The 19658-nt window shown below is 41.5% G+C and overlaps 1 protein-coding gene across 2 annotated transcripts in view; it reads left to right on the top strand.

The window, feature by feature from the left end:
- CDK19 (cyclin dependent kinase 19) overlaps positions 1-19658 on the top strand; it is a 206215-nt gene that overhangs the window by 103351 nt on the left and 83206 nt on the right. For both annotated transcript variants that reach the window (XM_075202923.1, XM_075202924.1), the window contains one exon: positions 3249-3306. In XM_075202923.1, the coding sequence (XP_075059024.1) occupies positions 3249-3306 (58 nt within the window). The remainder of the gene's footprint in view (positions 1-3248; positions 3307-19658) is intronic.

Here is a 19658-nt window from a genome sequence, read left to right as displayed (position 1 = left end):
TTGTCTCCCCTATTTCTGATGCACTTTTCAAAACAGTTTAAGTCTTGGAATTGTGTGATCATGTTGCAGTGCTAATTTGCCTAAATCCTATGTGACATAATCCTTTGGTGTTTGTCACCTTTATGTAAGCAACTGAGGCTATGTCCTTTCTTCAAATGCTGCAAAAAGAGACATAGGAGCATGACTTGGAATTGTGTTAGAGAATGTAAGGACTCTTTCCACATGTCACTTTCTTGTTGCCTATCTAAGGATAGTAGTCTATCCAGTCTCTGTCTCATAAATCTGCAGGCAATTAGCTGAGCTTGTTATGTGCTGGATGCTGACTGTAGCAACACACCTTAGAACTGCAATAAGCTTGGCAATATATCTGGAACAAAGCCTTGAGAGTGGAGCTAAGTGTAGCCAATGGAGTGTGGATCTGAAGCAGGTTAATAGTTGATTTTACTAGCCAGGCTGCAGGTCTGTAGTTCTAGAACCCCCATAAAAGCCTCACTTTTTTCTTTTGTATACAGAGCTATAGATCTATTAGCAGCATAAACTAGCTGAATGTAGGCAATCATTCAGTGTAAATATTTCCTTAACGGGCAGAGTAAGAAAATCCTGTTGTGTTCCATTATTCTACTTCACAGCAGGAGGATTTTCTTCTGGGGTTTAGACTAAATTACAAGAAAAATAAAACATTTCTCTGCAGGGATGCTGCAATGCAACATGTTTGTAATAATAGCAACATATCCACGTGATCTTTGTGTATCTGCTTTTGTTCTGTTTGTGACTCAGGCTCTTGCAGTTTAGGCAGTATCACGAGTCCGTATTCTCTGCCACTATTGTGATTTTTACATTGAGATAAAGTAAAATCAGAAACAATTTTCATGGAATGTATTAAATTGCCTTACTCTCTTCCAAAACCAATATTGAATTTCCTAAAGTGATATTAAATTACCTTGTTTTCACATTGCTTTTTCCAGATTATAAGGCTCATTCACTTTACGGCCAAACTTCAGGGGTGTTTTTCAGGTGCGTCATGCAGGGTTGGCAGCCCACCATTACTTTACAATAATGCACAAATGACCACTGACTTTCATGCTTTATCGATAATTATTTATGGAGGGACCCAGTTCCATTTCAAATTTACACCTTCAACACCTACAATTAACACCAAGGACCTGATGCAGAATGAGACGTACGTCCTTTAGTGGAGCATATCTAGCGTTTTCGCATTAAAAAAATTAAATATCCTATTTTTATCGTCGAATGATTCAAATATATTACTGATTCTTAGACCCCAGCAAAATGTTAAAAACAATGTAAAAAGCAGTTAAGTTGTGCTCAAGTGTTAGTTGTTGAAAAGATTTTGTGTATAATGAAAATGCAGAATATCGTGAAGCCCTAAAATAAATATCATTAAGCTGGAGTTTAATTGATGAGATACATAATAAAATAAAAGCAAGCACCACATGACATTGGACCAAATATATTGGAACCTTTGCATTTTTTTCAAACCACTCACAATTTCCTTTAAACATAAGTTGAAATTAACAACAATATTTGGAGTCCACAATTGTTTATCATAAAATGAAAAGAAATGGCAATAAAAAAAAATTATTGACATCTTTTACGTAATAATTTGCAGCACAGCCTTTGGTCAAAATAATTGCAATCAACAACTTCCAGGCATGGATGAGCTTCCTGCACCTCTCTACTGACAGTTGGTCCACTCTTCTTGTGCAAATTGCTCCATTTCCCCAAGATTTGATCGGTGTTTTCGCCTGCATATCGTTTTCAGATCTCTCCACAGGTGTTCTATGGAATTTAAATCTGGACCCATTTATGGCTACTTCAGAACAGTCCAGCATCTTATCTTGAACCATTTTTATGTGCTTTTTGCAGTGTGTTTTGGGTCATTGCCCGGCTGGAAGACCTATGGCATTAAACGGAGATCCAGCTTTCTGACACCTGGTTCAACTTTGCTCTTTAATATGGCTTGATAATCTCTAGACTTCATGATGCCATGCACACGTTCAAGGAACCCAATGTAGAATGCAGCACAGCAAGCCTAAAACTTTACTGAACATTCTTCATGTTTCATTGAAAGCCTAATTTTTCTTTACGTACACTAGTATGACTTGCCTTACCAAAAAGCTAGTCCACAGAACTTTCTACCAGAAAGAAATTTGGCTTGTTCAGTTGTGCTTTGACTAACACCAGTTGGTTTACTTATGTCTCTATCTTGCAATGGGTCCCTCATTAGCCTTCTACCATATAATCCCCTTTCATTGGTGCAAGGTGAAACTGTTGTACTTGGTGTCTGCTTTGGTGGTTGGTCAAGCTGCTTTCTCCACCAATCCAACAATTGTTGCAATTTTTGGTAGTTTTCTCTTTTGACCAAAACCAGGCAGGTTGGCTACAGTGTCGTGGGCCTTAATTTTCTTCCTAATAGCATTAGGAAGAAAATAGTCTCTGGAGATTGATTTGTAGCTTTGAGATTGGAACCAAGCATGGACAATCTTCTGCCTGACCTCCTTAGACAATTCTCTGACTTTCTTTCTTTATTTTCTCCACACACAGTGACAAAAAACAGGAGAATAAATCTTATTCTCTAATTAAGCTTTTTCAAGTTAGTGATTTTTATGATCTATAAAATCATATTTTATGATTTAACTGATCCAAAACCTTCTTGCATTTGATCTTTGTGGCTTTGATGTTTTCTCCTAGCGCCTATTCCTCTATTTTAATACTGCAACATATTCAACTTGTATCTATTTAAACAGAGTAGCTGTAATTAGGGTTGTACTATTTGATTAAGGGGAAGCTTTGATTGGACTATCTTGGACAATAGCATTCTCTATATATTGTTGGTACTGTTGACTTTATAACACATCTGGTGTATCTTTGTTTGATTTTAGGTTATGATAGATTGGGATATAGTGAGTATCCATCAAAGGATTGCAATGTTTGAAAATACTTGTTTGTAATAACTAAGAATAACATGTTTGGGTTTTAGTTTGTTTTAATAGTGTTACATTTATATTTGTTCATGAAGAGATAGTTATAGAAAATTTTCATATGTCATCTGTGCTAATCCAAAACTTCCTTTTAATCATATTTCACTCTAGTTACCAAACAAATTAAATCAGTTTATTGAATATGTTCTAAAAATAAAATCAATAATTATATTTCGTTCCATTTTGTAATTTAGGTTACAAAAAGGGCTATAAGAATTTTAATTAAGTAAATTTTATGTTTTGCAGAAACCAGCAAATATCCTGGTAATGGGGGAAGGTCCTGAAAGAGGAAGAGTCAAGATAGGTAAAAAAAAAAAAACAACAACCAAAAAACAAGAAAAATATAAATGCATGTGATTAGAACCTGAATATGTGATGAAGGCTAGTTTATCACAAAAATACAAGTCACATATGTGAGAGCATTATTTTATATATATTTATGCAGCATTAAAAATGTTTTCCTATTTCTGAATCTGTTAGTCTTTCTACAGTTTACAGCTCCTCGAGAATTCTGAGATTGGGCATGTTGAATACAGGATGTTGGAATGCTCTGATTGGTTAAGCCATTTCTCATTGTAGCTTGACCAATCAACTGATATGTAAAACTATCATCATTAACCAAATGTCCATTTAGATCTTCATTTCTTATTTTCACACAATGTAATCTTAGAATCATTTGTTAAAAAAAATAATAAAAAAAAAAGTTAAAATATCAGTTCCTATCAGTACCCACATTTACAAAATCACTCACCTTTTTACCCAACTAGCCCTGTCACTAATTTATTAACCTCCACATTTATAATAGACCCTCACATTGTATTATTAGCAATATATTGCTAGCCTCCACATTACATTAATAGCTCACACATTTAATAAGAAATACCCCAAAAATGAATAGCCCTCCTCATACATTACATGAATAGCTTTCACATTACATAATTAGCTCCCACCAGCAGCCACATTACGTAAATAAACCCCCACATTACAAAATGGTGGCAGTCTGAGCTGTCTGAGCCCCTACAGGCCAAGGTCGTTCCTGATAAGGCCAGGAGTACAGACCAGGTACATAGGACTCGCTTCCCAATGCCAGAACAACTGTTGGTACAGAGCATGCCCATAAATCAAGGAGCCAGTGCTGGTCCTCTGTGACTCATTGACCTGTGTGCACTGTACACCCTGGGTCTATGGTGTATATGCTACTACCAGGATGCCAGTACAGTATTTGATACACAAAAGTAGTAAGGGATCTCCAGACTGCTTAGAAAAGCTGGAAACACCAGCTTCCAAGTCCCAATCAATAAAGTCCAAAAGTCAAATGTACATCTCACAGGGAAAAATCAATGTATACATATATGGTAAACCAGAGACGTCACGTAATAAATCATGCTAACTCGGTGATCCATAAGCAGCTACACATCAAGAGCCTATAGCAAGCACAAGGGACTCACAGGGGGAAAGAAACAAATATTAAAAACACAAGTCTGGCACTTGGTGACAAAAACAGAAGTACAAGTTAGGAATAATTAATATGCAGAAATGAAAGGATACAAGAATTATTAATCTAATCAGCCAAAGCAACTAAAATCTATAATCAATGAATCCAACAACGTTTGCAGTAGAGCCTGGCCAAAATATTTACTACAGGAATGCAACCGGTGAAGATTAATCATTAAGAAATGGGGACAGAGAGTGTTTATTCTACACAAAAGTCTTGTAATAGGAGAATCACTCTTCACTTTAGCAAAATAATTTGGGATATCTGTCTTGAGGTTAGACATGAAAGAAAGAACTTGTGTTCCTTTTATATAAAGGATAATATAAAGGATAAAATAGGTAACATATACAATATGCAGCTTAATCTATGTCAAATCTTAATGGCTGAACATGGGTGATGAACATTTTCACCAGTAAGTAGACCACTGTAGAGCTGCACACAGTTAGATTAGCACCTATAGCATTAGCATTCACTCATGTGCAGATACAACCAGGCTGTATGAAATATAATGAGTTTAATAACTTTGAGTGTCATTCTTGCACAGTATACTATAGAAGTTCAGTCCTGGTCTGTGGCACATCTAAACTTGTTTTTAAACCCCAGGGGTAAGTTTTATCTACGGTTAAAATGAGACACATTGCATAAAAGTTTTGGTAGTACAAAACATGCTGTAAAGAAGAATTTGATTAGATTTATCTGGTACTTTTGACTTCACGTTTGGTGAGATCCATTGGTTAAATTAAACATCTTTTATCATTTTATTTTCTTTATTAACATTTATTTATAGCACTAGCATACTGCTTTATAATTTGTAAACAATGCAGTAATAACACAAGACAGGATATTAACAAACAAAGAGTTTAAAGGGCTCATAGTGAATAACGATAAACTTACTGCACGAATCATGAAGTTAAATACAGCCCTTTTTTGTGTAGTAGGATATATCTGATAAACCAAATCATTGATATAGCTAATGTAACATGACAACTACCTTGAAAAGTGTGAATCAATGTATAGCTCTTTAAACTTGGTCAGAAAGAGATTTGTGATGGAAGGTGCTACAGGAGAGCCAATTACTACTCCAAAGCATTGCAAAAAAAATAATGCAGCAAATTTGAAGTAATTAAATTTTTGACATAACTCAAGTAATTGAAAAATTAAGTGAATATCAGGCAACTCTGAATTATCATAGCCCCTCACTTAGGCTTGGTACACACTAGAGAAAATATGTGATATCATTAGCGATTTTACCAATGACTGAAATCAGCATGTCGATTTATGTATACACACTATACACATTTTACATGATTTACATTCAGATCTGTTCTCTTCATCTGTAATAACCATTGGCTGAAAATATTGTGACTCTGTAATCTCCATAGAGATCTGGTCGTGAGTGCATACACTGTAGAATTGAACAACATTGTTCCATCGTTGAACAAGACTTTTAGTCACTTTATAAACTAAAATCAATACGATGTGCTTTGGAACGATAATCGTTTATCGTTGGAGCGTACACACTAATGCGATATCGGCCCCAACAGTATCGGCCCCAACAGTGATTTATTGTGTGATTGGCCCGATAATTGGGTGAAAAGCCTGTAGTGTGTACCCAGCCTAACAGCAGATGATGATAAAAATGTAACCATGCCTAAAATATCTGTGGTGTCTGATTATTTGTCCATTTAAGGTAAGTCAGAGAATTTATATCTATAATCTGTTTAGTTCTGAATCTCAACCACATGTCATTATCAGCAGAGCTGATTTATAAAATGAGTGTTATGAGTCAAATTAGTAATAACTTGTCTTTCAATATAATAAATGTTAAATCTGTAAGTATTTAATGCTTTGAAATATGTAGGAAAAACTTTTAATCTTGTCTTGTATGTCAAGAACAGAAAGCTCTATATATTAATGTATATAATGTTTACAAATATATTTTAAAATTATAGTCTGTGTAGATCATGTCACACATCGGGATCTTAGCCGCACTTACCTCATCCGCCGCTGTCATATAACGGCTACCTGGGTCCCTTATGGTCGTCTGAAGCATTCCCGTCCTCTACACCTCTGTTTGTAAACAAACACATACTGTTTGTTCTGCTGCATGGGCGCAGCCATCTTGGATGCAGTCAGGTGATCTTTCCAGACCAACCAGATTCTGTAGCTGTGATCACATGAACTGTACAGCCAATAATTGTTTGTGACACCCTATTTAAACCTGCTGCTGTGATCTGTTCATTGCTAGAACTACACACTTCTCTCCAGAGGATAGTTCTTGGCTCCAGTGTTCCTGTCAGCATTTCCAAGTGCTCTGTTCCTGTCAGCATTACCAAGTGCTCTGTTCCTGTCAGCATTACCAAGTGCTCTGTTCCTGTCAGCATTAACAAGTACTCTGTTCCCGTCAGCATTTCCAGACTGCTTATTCCCCTGCTATATTCTACATTCAGCAAGAACATGAGCAGGAAGATCATCCAGGCTGCTAGGTTCTGTTTCAGTTCTTCTCCAGCTAGTCCCAAGGGTCCCGAATCGGATCAAGAAATACAGACGACCGTGACAGATCAGAATTGATTTGTTCAATGTTTGGTGTAATTTTTAATTGTATTCAATTCGCTCAATGCAATGTCCAATGTTTTTTCACCACATTGAGTCTCCTCAATAATATAATAGGTATAATTGGTATTCATTTATCACTTACTACATTTAACTCAGGATATCTAGCCAGGTATACCATGAGTATTGATTCATACAGAGTAAATGTACTGCATACACTCACTACACAGCAGGGCCATCAAGAAGCAATTGGGGCCCCATTCCATAGATGAGTAGGAAAGGGTTGTGTGCCTCCGCTAAAGGGGGTGCGCCAACATAGTGTTTGGGTGTGGTCAACATGTGGTCAACATGGGTGTGGTCAACATAGTGTTTGGGTGTGGTCAAAACTACTAGAAATAGCCTGTGAATGTTACCTAATCTCGAGAGATTTAGAGCTTCTTAATTTGCTCTGAAGGCTCTCACACACTGTCCGGGGACTGAGAGCAGCTATCAGCTACCTCCCAACCCCTAATACTCCTCTCGGCGCCCCTGCTTCCCAGCTATACACACCTTTTTAGATAGTTTGTATTTTACTCAGCTGACTCAACTAACTAGTATTCGTAATATTTCACAATTTAATACCTTACTACACTAACTTAAGTATTGTTTTTTAGGTATACTGCAGACTCCAACACACATGTTTTTGCCACATTGAAAGCACTCTACCCAGGATGTGATGTCCCTTCTATTACAAAATGATAAATTTGATTTAGAATATAGCCTAGTTCAGGGGACAAGTCCATATCATGTAATGAAAAGAACAGCACCTGTTGTCTAACAACAAACAAACAAACTATTCAAGGCTAAAAATAGATAATATTTGTCAATATCAGTAATAACATTTTCTGTTACTTGATATGATGGGTCTACTACCTGGATGTCCTTTATTTTATGATTTTTTTTGTCATAGTGAAGAGCAAAAGCATTACTCCTATTAGCTTTTACTAAACTGTTAATTATGATCCAGTTAATTATAACTGGCAAACATGCTGGATCCTGTTGCTAGGACAAATTGGATGAATGCTCATACCAAACTAGTCTTTTCCCAGCATCAACTGGGGCCTGTTTTTTGATTGATAAAGTATCTTTATTTTGTATAAAGGTACAAAAAACATACAATGCATTATATTCAAGCGTAAAGCGGTATGGAATCTGCTGGCGCTATATAAATAAATGATGATGATGATGAAGTGTACTGCTTTGCAGTGCAGCTGAAAGCACAATACACCATGAAACATAATCATTCATACTTTTTAGTACAACACAAGACATAAGATACAAGCTATGACATTCTACACTATATATCAAGTACTGCACTAACCATGCAAAACTTAAATATCATGACCGCTTCAAAGAAGCAGTGGTTGTGAAGGGACGGTAGGTGAGAGGGATATAGGTGGGGAGATCACAAGCCCGAAGCTTTGTTGAGGACAGACACAAATATAGGGAAGGCTGCATAAATTAATGCAGGACATTTCAAAACTTCAAACAGTGATGGGGAAATGGGTTGGAGTGGTGTAAGGGAGGGGGAGACACAAGCCCAAAGCTTTATTGAAAAAACACACATGGGGGGGAGAAGGAGAAGAGGGAGACAACAATCAATGATGTTATAGTCCCTTAGCAGGCTGTGGATCAGCCTTTGACAGTCCTGGATGGTCATCTTCTCCCTTTTCAAAATGAGGTGGTTCCTGGCAAGCCACATAGTACAAGCCTTTGTAAAGCACATTGTAGAGCTGCCGCCTTCTTAAATTAAGACCTTAGCAGCAACATTAATACAGTCGCTGTTGAAAAAGACGTCATTGTAGGCAGCCATCATTTTGAACAGCACGTTGGCTGAGTGGTTAGCACTTCAGCCTTACAGCACTGGGGTCATGAGTTCAATTCCCAACCATGGCCTTATCTGTGAGGAGTTTGTATATTCTCCCCGTTTTTGCGTGGGTTTCCTCCGGGTGCTCCAGTTTCCTCCCACACTCCAAAAACATACTGGTAGGTTAATTGGCTGCTCTGCCAACAAAATTGACCCTAGTCTGTGTGTGTATGTTAGGGAATTTAGACTGTGAGCTCCAGTGGGGCAGGGACTGATGTGAGTGAGTTCTCTGTACAGCGCTGCGGAATCAGTGGCGCTATATAAATAAATGATGATGATTTTCATTAATCGGAATCCTTTCAAGTGTGTATTACAAGCAATCGCTGTCAAGAGCCTGCCGGGGAACACACCATCGGTGTGTTCCTGTCTGGGTATGCAGTGTCAGATTTCTTTCAATTGGATAAAGGTACCCATCCCCCTGATTAACAAACTGAGCAGCCCTTTTTTTAGAATGTGACAAAAGATATTGTAATTGATATTTTTCAGTATTCATTCGATAACACTGATCCTGGCACATTTCAGTGTCAGTAAGTCCTTGTCGCCACACCTTGTCCTCTGCTTTTTCAAAACTCTGTTGCAGACGTTGCATTTGTTCCCAGAGAGGTATGTTGGGACCTAAAGTGACCATCCATTTCCTATAGAAACTAGCATTGATGGGATTCTCCTGATCTTTTAAAAGACGTTTGAGGATATCCTTGTGCGTGCAGTACAGATAAGGTACACCCTGGATCCGGCATTTCACTATCAACTCCTCCATGCGTCTCTAGTGGATCTATAGAATCTGGCATGTCCCTGTGCTGTAACAGTCCATTTTCGTCTCGTTTGTACTGCTGATTATTGTTGTAACTGGTTATTCCCTTGGCCAGATTCTGCATAGTACTACCAACTTCATTTGTAAAATCATCCTATTCTGGGTCACCCTGAAAATTCCAGGCACTTGCTCCCTCTTTCAACATTAGAAACACATCCAACAGGTTCTCCAATTTCTCCTGTAGACTGCCTCCTTTCCACATTATAATCTTTGGGCACTGCTCATCCCAATAATCCAAAATGTGCTGCATTGTGGTGGGGTGGTGCAACACATCCATATCCCCATCCTGCAGACACTGCCACAGTCCTTCATCCCAGTAAACGTTTCTCCTGCTTGCTCTAGAGTGCTTTATCGTTTCCTTTGGGAACTTTTTCAACACTGCGCTGTGATCTGCTCTCTTCTTCCTGGAGGTCACACCCATTTAACTTCCAGGGATCACCTCACTGTGATTTCCCCTCTTTGAGACATGGTCCCATCTTCTGTTCTCCACTGGCGGGGTGCACCTCCGCTTATAAAATTGGCACTTAGGTGGCATCTTTCCTCACCTAAAGCCCGCAACGCATTTCGTGAGACTTTCTTCCTTAAAGCCTTTAGGAGTAAGTTTAAGATAATGTTGTAACTGGTTTATAGTGCTAACTGTGTCACGGGCACTAGGAGTCTTTACCCAGTATCACACGCTGATGGTCTTATCAGAGCAGTTGAGTTGGTATATGATACTCTGATGGCAGGGTGATAATGGAACTGGAAACAGCAGATGGTTAGAGAATGCTCAGAAAGTCTATGACTAGCAGCACTGGTAAACAATAGGTAACTGAACACGAGGATCTGGATGGACAAGGACACGTGAGGGTAGTCAGTGGTCTGCGCACGGCAAGTTGTACCACTGCTATAGTGAGAAGAATGTCCAGGAGTAATAAGGAGGTGGAAGTCAGCGGTCTGCGTATAGCAAGTTGTACCGCTGTCTGTAGTGAAGGAATGGAATCCAGGTGAAGGTAACGGGGAAGTCAGTGGTTTGCGTGTAGCAAGTTGTACCACTGCTTATGTGAGAGGATATATGCAACTGGTGACACAGGGAAACAGGAATCAGTGGTTTGCCTCTAGCAAGTTGTACCACTGAATATATATGTGAGGAAGGACACGAGGAGATAAATGCAATGCAGTGTCTACACGGGTACACTGAACTTGATCCCACGTTGAACTGCACACAATAATAATAATGAATGAACAGCACTGCACAGATAAACAAAGTCACTAGAATAGTCCAGCAAAAGGAAACACAGTCAATAATAGCAATAGTCTCAGAGGATGGAAACTCCGGAGGAGAACAACTCAGTCCAGATGGATATGCAATACACCAGCACAGTCAATGAGAAGTATGCATACCGTGGTTCAGATGAGCAGGCTGTTAGAGATAGCTGCAGCGATACCTGAGCGGCAGGGAACAGACGAGATGAGAAGTCCTTGCAGAATGGAAGCGGCAGATAGGTGCAGCGCACTGTAGGTAGGCCAGCAAGGACGACAAATACTCAGGAAGCAGTAGTATATCGAATTGAACAGCAGGAGACCACGGGAGAGTTGAAGCGATGTAGCAGAGCTGGAAGCCGAGGAGCGTAGACTCGATGCTAACAGGCAAGTTGACACAAATGGACACACTGTAGAAGCAGTAGGCAGCGGGTCAGCTGACGGCAGGTAGAATGCAGACTGGAGCGCTGAGACGAGCAGGACTCTGTAGACACGCTGAAGTAGTTAACAGGAATCAGCTGGAACAGTAGCGATGAAACACAGGAGAGTTTGCAGGAATCTGTAACTGTAGATACACGGAGGCAGCGGATAGGAATCAGCTGCTGGAGTCACGATGAAACACAGGAGAGTTTGCAGTAATCTGTAACTGTAGATATACGGAGGCAGCGGATAGGAATCAGCTGCTGAAGACACTAGGAACACGGGGAATAGAAGTGGTCTGGAAACCACAAACGGCAAACAGGAATCAGCATCAGCTGAACACACGAGCAGGCACTGGAACACCTTCAGAGACTCATGAGGAATGAGACTCCAAGATCAGGGCACGTGGTATTGACCACAGGTGCTTAATATAGGGAGTGTTGCCAATTAAGTTAAAGGAACAGAACTGAAAGTTAAAAGGGACTGCACATGCGCAGTACCTCATTATAATGGACGGACACGGTTCCTAGCTACCTTAGAAGTAGCACTCACAGTCCGGTGAGTGACAGTACCCCCCCTTTTAAAGGTGGGCACAGAACACCTGGAACCGGGTTTGTCCGGAAATTTGGTATAGAACTTTTTCAAGAGGGCTGGAGCGTTGAGATCGTCAGCTTTGATCCATGAACGCTCCTCAGGACCAAAGCCTTTCCAATGCACGAGGAAACGAAGAACTCCTCGCGAAATTTTAGCATCCAAAACCTGAGTAATCTCAAAGTCTTCCTCCTGATGAACTTGAAGTGGCCGAGGTGCTGAAGGAGGGACCAAGAAACGGTTGATGATAAGAGGTTTGAGCAAGGAAACATGGAAGGCGTTGGAAATACGAAGACTCTTGGGAAGTAAAAGTTTGAAGCAAACTGGATTTATAACTTGAATGATCCTATATGAACCAATAAAACGGGGAGCAAATTTCATGGATGGAACCTTCAAACGAATATTCTTAGTAGATAGCCACACCCGGTCTCCGACTTTCAATGGTGGAATAGCCCGTCTCTTTTTGTCCGCAAAAGACTTATATCGGGCAGATGTCTTCTTTAAACAGGTTTTTACCTAAACCCAAATATTTTTGAAGGTTTGACACAAAGTCTCAACAGCAGGAACTTGGGTGGGCGGGAGGGCAGGAAATTCCGGGAAAGACGGATGGTGACCGTAAACCACAAAGAATGGAGTTTTAGATGATGACTCATGGTACATGTTGTTATGAGCGAATTCAGCCCAAGGAAGTAATTCTACCCAGTTGTCTTGATTGGCTGACGAGAACATCCTTAAGAAAGTCTCAAGATCTTGGTTGACTCTTTCAGTTTGTCCGTTCGATTGGGGATGGTAGGAAGATGAGAGTGCTAATCGTATGCCCAAGGTCTTGCAAAGGGCCCGCCAGAATCTGGAAACGAATTGTACTCCTCTATCTGACACGATCTCGGACGGACATCCATGGATACGGAAAATTTCTCTAATGAAATGTTCAGCCAGGGTAGAAGAAGAAGGTAAACCAGACAAGGGAACGAAATGCGCCATCTTCGAAAATCTATCCACCACTACCCAAATGGTGTTGCAATTCTTACTAGGAGGAAGCTCAGTAACAAAGTCCATACTAATATGGGTCCAAGGCTTAGATAGAATGGGTAGTGGCTGAAGCAACCCCGCTGGAGTTCTGCGGGGGGTCTTGAACTGGGAGCATAAATCGCATGCCGCGATAAACTCTTTGACATCTCTCCTCATAGAAGGCCACCAATAACTTCGAGAGAGGATTTCAAAGGTCTTGCGTTCACCAGCGTGTCCAGAGAAACGAGAAGAGTGAAACCATGAAAGGATTTTTTTTCTAAGAGCAGGAGGCACGAGGGTCTTCCCAAATGGTAGCACTTTAGTGGAAGAAGCAGCCAGAGAAACACATTTGGGGTCTAATATAAAGTGGTTAGGACTCTCTTCAACGTCTGAGGACGCCACAAAGGCTCGAGCTAGAGCGTCTGCTTTTTTATTCTTTGCAGCTGGTTTGAAGGTTATGATTAGATCAAAACGGGAAAAGAAAAGAGACCATCTTGCCTGACGAGGATTTAAACATTGAGCAGACTGTAGGTATGACAAATTTTTATGATCCGTAAAAATTGTCACCGGATGACGAGCTCCCTCTAACAAATATCTCCACTCCTCCAATGCTACTTTAATAGCCAGCAACTCCTTGTCCCAGATGGTGTAATTATTCTCCACAGGCAGAAGACCCCGAGAGTAAAAGGCACAAGGATGGAATTTTGTTGCTCCGATTTCTGGGAGAGAATGGCTCCTAAACCAACATTAGAGGCGTCTACTTCTAGGAAGAAGGGAAGCGTCACATCAGGCTGTCGAAGGATGGGAGCAGAGGAGAAGGACTCTTTAAGAAATTGAAAGGCTTGGAGAGCCTCAGATGACCATTGCTTAGTATTGGCCCCTTTGCGAGTTAGAGCCACAATGGGAGATGCAATTGAAGAGAAGTCTTGAATGAAGCGTCTATAGTAGTTGGCGAAGCCTAAAAAACGCTGAATGGCACGAAGAATAGTTGGCTGAGGCCAAAGTAACACAGCATTCACCTTTTCTGGATCCATTTGTAGACCAACTCCGGAAACAATATAACCCAAAAATGGAATCTGGGGCAACTCAAATGAACATTTTTCTAATTTACAGAATAATGAATTTTTCCGGAGTCTGGAAAGAACTTCGGCCACTTGTTGGTGATGTGAAGGCAGGTCTTGGGAAAAGATGAGTATGTCGTCCAGATATACTACGACACATACATATAACAAGTCCCGAAAGATCTCATTAATGAAGCCCTGGAAAACAGCAGGGGCATTACATAACCCGAAGGGCATTACTAAGTATTCATAATGCCCATCTCTGGTGTTAAAAGCTGTTTTCCATTCCTCACCGGACCTGATTCTAATCAAGTTGTAGGCACCACGAAGATCCAACTTAGTAAAAATCTGGGCTCCCTTGATCCGATCAAACAACTCAGTAATCAGAGGAATGGGATACCGATTTTTGATAGTGATAGCATTAAGTCCACGAAAATCTATGCAGGGGGGTAATGATCCATCTTTCTTCTTCACGAAAAAGAACCCAGCTCCAGCGGGAGAAGTAGAAGGTCGAATAAATCCTCGCTGGAGATTCTCTTGGATGTATTCAGCAGTAGCCTGAGTCTCAGGTAATGAAAGTGGATAAACACGACCCCTAGGTGGAGTCTTGCCAGGTAACAGGTCAATCGGACAATCCCATGAACGATGAGGGGGAAGACGTTCAGACTGAGCTTTATCAAAGACGTCGGCAAATGAAGCATACTGAGGAGGAAGTCCCGGTGAGGAAGGTGAAATGGAGGTTTGCTGTATTCTACGAGGAACAACACGAGAAAGACAATGTTGGTGACATTCAGGTCCCCAAGACGTAACTTGAGGAGTGCGCCAGTCAATCTGGGGAGAATGACATTGAAGCCATGGAAGGCCTAAAACAATCGGACTTGTAATAACAGGAAGGATTAAAAACAAAATTTCTTCTCGGTGTAGGACACCAATCTGAAGGGTCACTGAAGACGTACTTTGGGTGATGAGACCGTTGATAATACGTGATCCATCGATAGCAGTCACCGTAATAGGAGTCTTCAGGGTAATCACTTGTAGGGACCATTGATTTACAAGGGATTCAGAAATGAAATTTCCCGCAGCTCCTGAATCAATCAGAGCTTGGGATTTAAAAGACTTAGTAGCAAATGAAATGGTAACGTCAAATGCACAGATTTTTGATTTCGTAGAAGATGGAGAGGACTCCAGGGACCCTAACTTCACCTCTCCAGAACTAGTTAGGGCCTGGCATTTCCTGATTTTTTGGGGCATGACTGGAGCATATGTGTGGCATCAGCACAATAGATACAAAGTCTATTCTTAATTCTTCGATTCCTCTCTGCAGAGGTTAGTTTGGAACGTCCAATCTCCATCGGTATTACCGGAGGTGAAGCAGGACGAATTTGAGAAGTGGGACGAAGAGATGTTTTAGCTGAAGTAGTTCTCTCAGATTCCCTCTCACGAAATCTGAGATCCACATGATGACAAAGAGAAATCAAATCTTCTAAAGACGTAGGGAGTTCTTGAGTAGTCAGTGCATCTTTAATTTTGTCCGAGAGCCCCTGCCAGAAGGCGGCAATTAACGCTTCAGTGTTCCACTGAAGCTCAGAGGCTAAGATCCTAAATTGAATGACGTACTGTCCTACTGTACGAGAACCCTGTCGTAAATGAAGAATGCTGGAGGCAGCGGAAATAACACAACCTGGTTCATCGAATACATTACGAAACATGGAAATAAATTTGGCACTATCCTGTAACAACGAATCATTTCTCTCCCACAGAGGGGAAGCCCATGAGAGAGCTTGTCCGGAGAATAACGAGATGAGATAGGCCACTCTGGAACGATGAGTCGAAAAGTTTTGAGGTTGGAGCTCAAAATGTACTGAGCATTGGTTGAGGAAACCTCTACATGTTTTGGGATCTCCATCATACTTTGACGGAGTTGGCAGGTGAAGCGTGGAAGCCGTAGACACCTGGGATGGCACTGGGGAAATGGAGGAAAGCACAGGAGCATCAACAGAAGCTGTAATATTCTGCCCAGACGTTCTTTGGGAGACTAACGTCTGGTAACATTGTAGTAATAGTTGTTGACGAACATCCTGTTGTTCCACACGGGTGACCAGATGCTGCAGCATCTCTTTAGCTGTGGGTTCCGAATCTGGGTCTGTCATGGCCTGATCTTACTGTCACGGGCACTAGGAGTCTTTACCCAGTATCACCCGCTGATGGTCTTATCAGAGCAGTTGAGTTGGTATATGATACTCTGATGGCAGGGTGATAATGGAACTGGAAACAGCAGATGGTTAGAGAATGCTCAGAAAGTCTATGACTAGCAGCACTGGTAAACAATAGGTAACTGAACACGAGGATCTGGATGGACAAGGACACGTGAGGGTAGTCAGTGGTCTGCGCACGGCAAGTTGTACCACTGCTATAGTGAGAAGAATGTCCAGGAGTAATAAGGAGGTGGAAGTCAGCGGTCTGCGTATAGCAAGTTGTACTGCTGTCTGTAGTGAAGGAATAGAATCCAGGTGAAGGTAACGGGGAAGTCAGTGGTTTGCGTGTAGCAAGTTGTACCACTGCTTATGTGAGAGGATATATGCAACTGGTGACACAGGGAAACATGAATCAGTGGTTTGCCTCTAGCAAGTTGTACCACTGAATATATATGTGAGGAAGGACACGAGGAGATAAATGCAATGCAGAGTCTACACGGGTACACTGAACTTGATCCCACGTTGAACTGCACACAACAATAATAATGATTGAACAGCACTGCACAGATAAACAAAGTCACTAGAATAGTCCAGCAAAAGGAAACACAGTCAATAATAGCAATAGTCTCAGAGGATGGAAACTGCGGAGGAGAACAACTCAGTCCAGATGGATATGCAATACACCAGCACAGTCAATGAGAAGTATGCATACCGTGGTTCAGATGAGCAGGCTGTTAGAGATAGCTGCAGGGATACCTGAGCGGCAGGGAACAGACGAGATGAGAAGTCCTTGCAGAATGGAAGCGGCAGATAGGTGCAGCGCACTGTAGGTAGGCCAGCAAGGACGACAAATATCGAATTGAACAGCAGGAGACCACGGGAGAGTTGAAGCGATGTAGCAGAGCTGGAAGCCGAGGAGCGTAGACTCGATGCTAACAGGCAAGTTGACACAAATGGACACACTGTAGAAGCAGTAGGCAGCGGGTCAGCTGACGGCAGGTAGAATGCAGACTGGAGCGCTGAGACGAGCAGGACTCTGTAGACACGCTGAAGTAGTTAACAGGAATCAGCTGGAACAGTAGCGATGTAACACAGGAGAGTTTGAAGTAATCTGTAACTGTAGATATACGGAGACAGCGGATAGGAATCAGCTGCTGGAGTCACAATGAAACACAGGAGAGTTTGCAGGAATCTGTAACTGTAGATACGCGGAGACAGCGGATAGGAATCAGCTACTGGAGTCACGATGAAACACAGGAGAGTTTGCAGGAATCTGAAACTGTAGATACACGGAGGCAGCGGATAGGAATCAGCTGCTGGAGTCACGATGATACACAGGAGAGTTTGCAGTAATCTGTAACTGTAAATATACGGAGGCAGCGGATAGGAATCAGCTGCTGAAGACACTAGGAACACGAGGAATAGAAGTGGTCTGGAAACCACAAACGGCAAACAGGAATCAGCATCAGCTGAACACACGAGCAGGCACTGGAACACCTTCAGAGACTCATGAGGAATGAGACTCCAAGATCAGGGCACGTGGTATTGACCACAGGTGCTTAATATAGGGAGTGTTGCCTGATCAGCCAATTAAGTTAAAGGAACAGAACTGAAGGTTAAAAGGGACTGCACATGCGCAGTACCTCATTATAATGGACGGACACGGTTCCTAGCTACCTTAGAAGTAGCACTCACAGTCCGGTGAGTGACAAACTGCTTTGCAGAGCCCTGGAATGTATCATGATACAGTTCCCCTGCAGCTCTACCCAGAGAGGACCTGGGACTGAGTGATCCCACTGCTGCCACCAAAAATGCGAAGATACCAGGTTTTCTGGCCCAATTCTACCCACTTCACTCTGGCTGGCCACCCACGGGTGCCTTTCTAACCCAGGGAAGCCTACCCAGTACCTTCTAAGGTTCTTGTTAGTCTCTCGGGTAAATGCAGTTACAAAAGTACAACAGTACATTTATTGTAATAAAAACAACACTAGAGTATTATGTACACACAGTAAATAAATGCCAGGCAGGTTACCACATCATCTGTCCCTTATCCCCCCAGCTTAAGGAGTTAGTCACATGGCTGTCCAGACTTGACGACCCATGGATCTCTTACAGCTGCATATGTAGACGCTGGTAGAGAATGACAACTCAAAACCAGACCTTGCACTTTCCAGGATTCAAATCACAGAATGAACATTCCCTCCCCCCCCCTGAAGTGGCTCCTTATATCTAGGTCAAATTTCCACAGAGCTTTCCCCTCTCTGGGCAAACGCCTGGGCCTCTCCTTGTTAAACATTGGTCAGTGCTGGACTAGGGGGGTTGAAGAGGGGAGTGGAGATGAGCTGTACGTGCACAGAAACTTCCTTGCTAGTTGGCATGTGTGGCCTAGTCTTGTGAGAACAATTGACACTAATTAGCCTCTCCCTGTATCTTGCAACCTGATCCCTACCCATAAAATCCCTGGCTTCACTTTAAGGACAATGAATAACAACCTCACTGCCACATCATCAATATATAATACGCAATATACATATTTAAAATGAGCTACAATGCCCCCTTTTCCACATGTAATTAGACACTGCATTTGTACTCTGTTGGGCTGGGGAACAAAAGGGACAGGCTGGTTAGGATGATATCACCAGGCTGGTTTCACCACATTGTTCTTGTGATGGTCTTGCATATTGCAGTAAGAGGCGGCCAAGCTTAGGCAACTGGGGTCTGTTAATCCAGATAAAAATGACCGCACACACAGGCTCAGTGATCATCTTCTGATTGCATTTATTAAAACTATCGTTTTTCTAGGCTGATTATCTGGTATGTTAGTTGTATTGCGGCGACATACTGTGATATTAGGCCAGTTGGCCTGTATCACAGTGTTGTATCCAACACATTTAAACTACAGTTCTTGAGAACCAGAAAAGATGGTTTGCTTGCACTTATGGACTGTGACTAGTGGTACAGAAAGGCAGCAGGCCAAGTCATATGATTTCCCAGTTGTTCACTACACTAACTCATGCACATGAACAAAGCAAAGTTCATTTATAAATACTAGTTTTAGAGTGCATGATTGAAAGTGCTTTATTACAACAAATCTGCACAGAGGTTAGTGCTATTAACCATATTAACCTGTTTTTGCATTTACAAAGAAAGGCATACAAATTTCCCGGTAATCTGAAAAGTTAACTATCCCAATAAAAAAGTTAAATAAATAAAGGAAATGTCCTGCACCCTATGACTTTGGGTAGGGACATGTACATCATGCCGTCTCGTAATCAACACATTATTCAATGCTTAGAAGCAGGACAAGAGGTGCCGTTCTGAGCTTATGTATAGTGTCAGGGCCGGACTGGCCATCTGGCACTTCTGGCAAATGC

The sequence above is a fragment of the Mixophyes fleayi genome, chromosome 3 (genome assembly GCF_038048845.1).
Source record: "Mixophyes fleayi isolate aMixFle1 chromosome 3, aMixFle1.hap1, whole genome shotgun sequence".
NCBI lineage: Eukaryota > Metazoa > Chordata > Amphibia > Anura > Limnodynastidae > Mixophyes > Mixophyes fleayi.
Note: the sequence above shows the minus strand (reverse complement) of the source record. Positions and strands in the feature narration are given on the sequence as shown.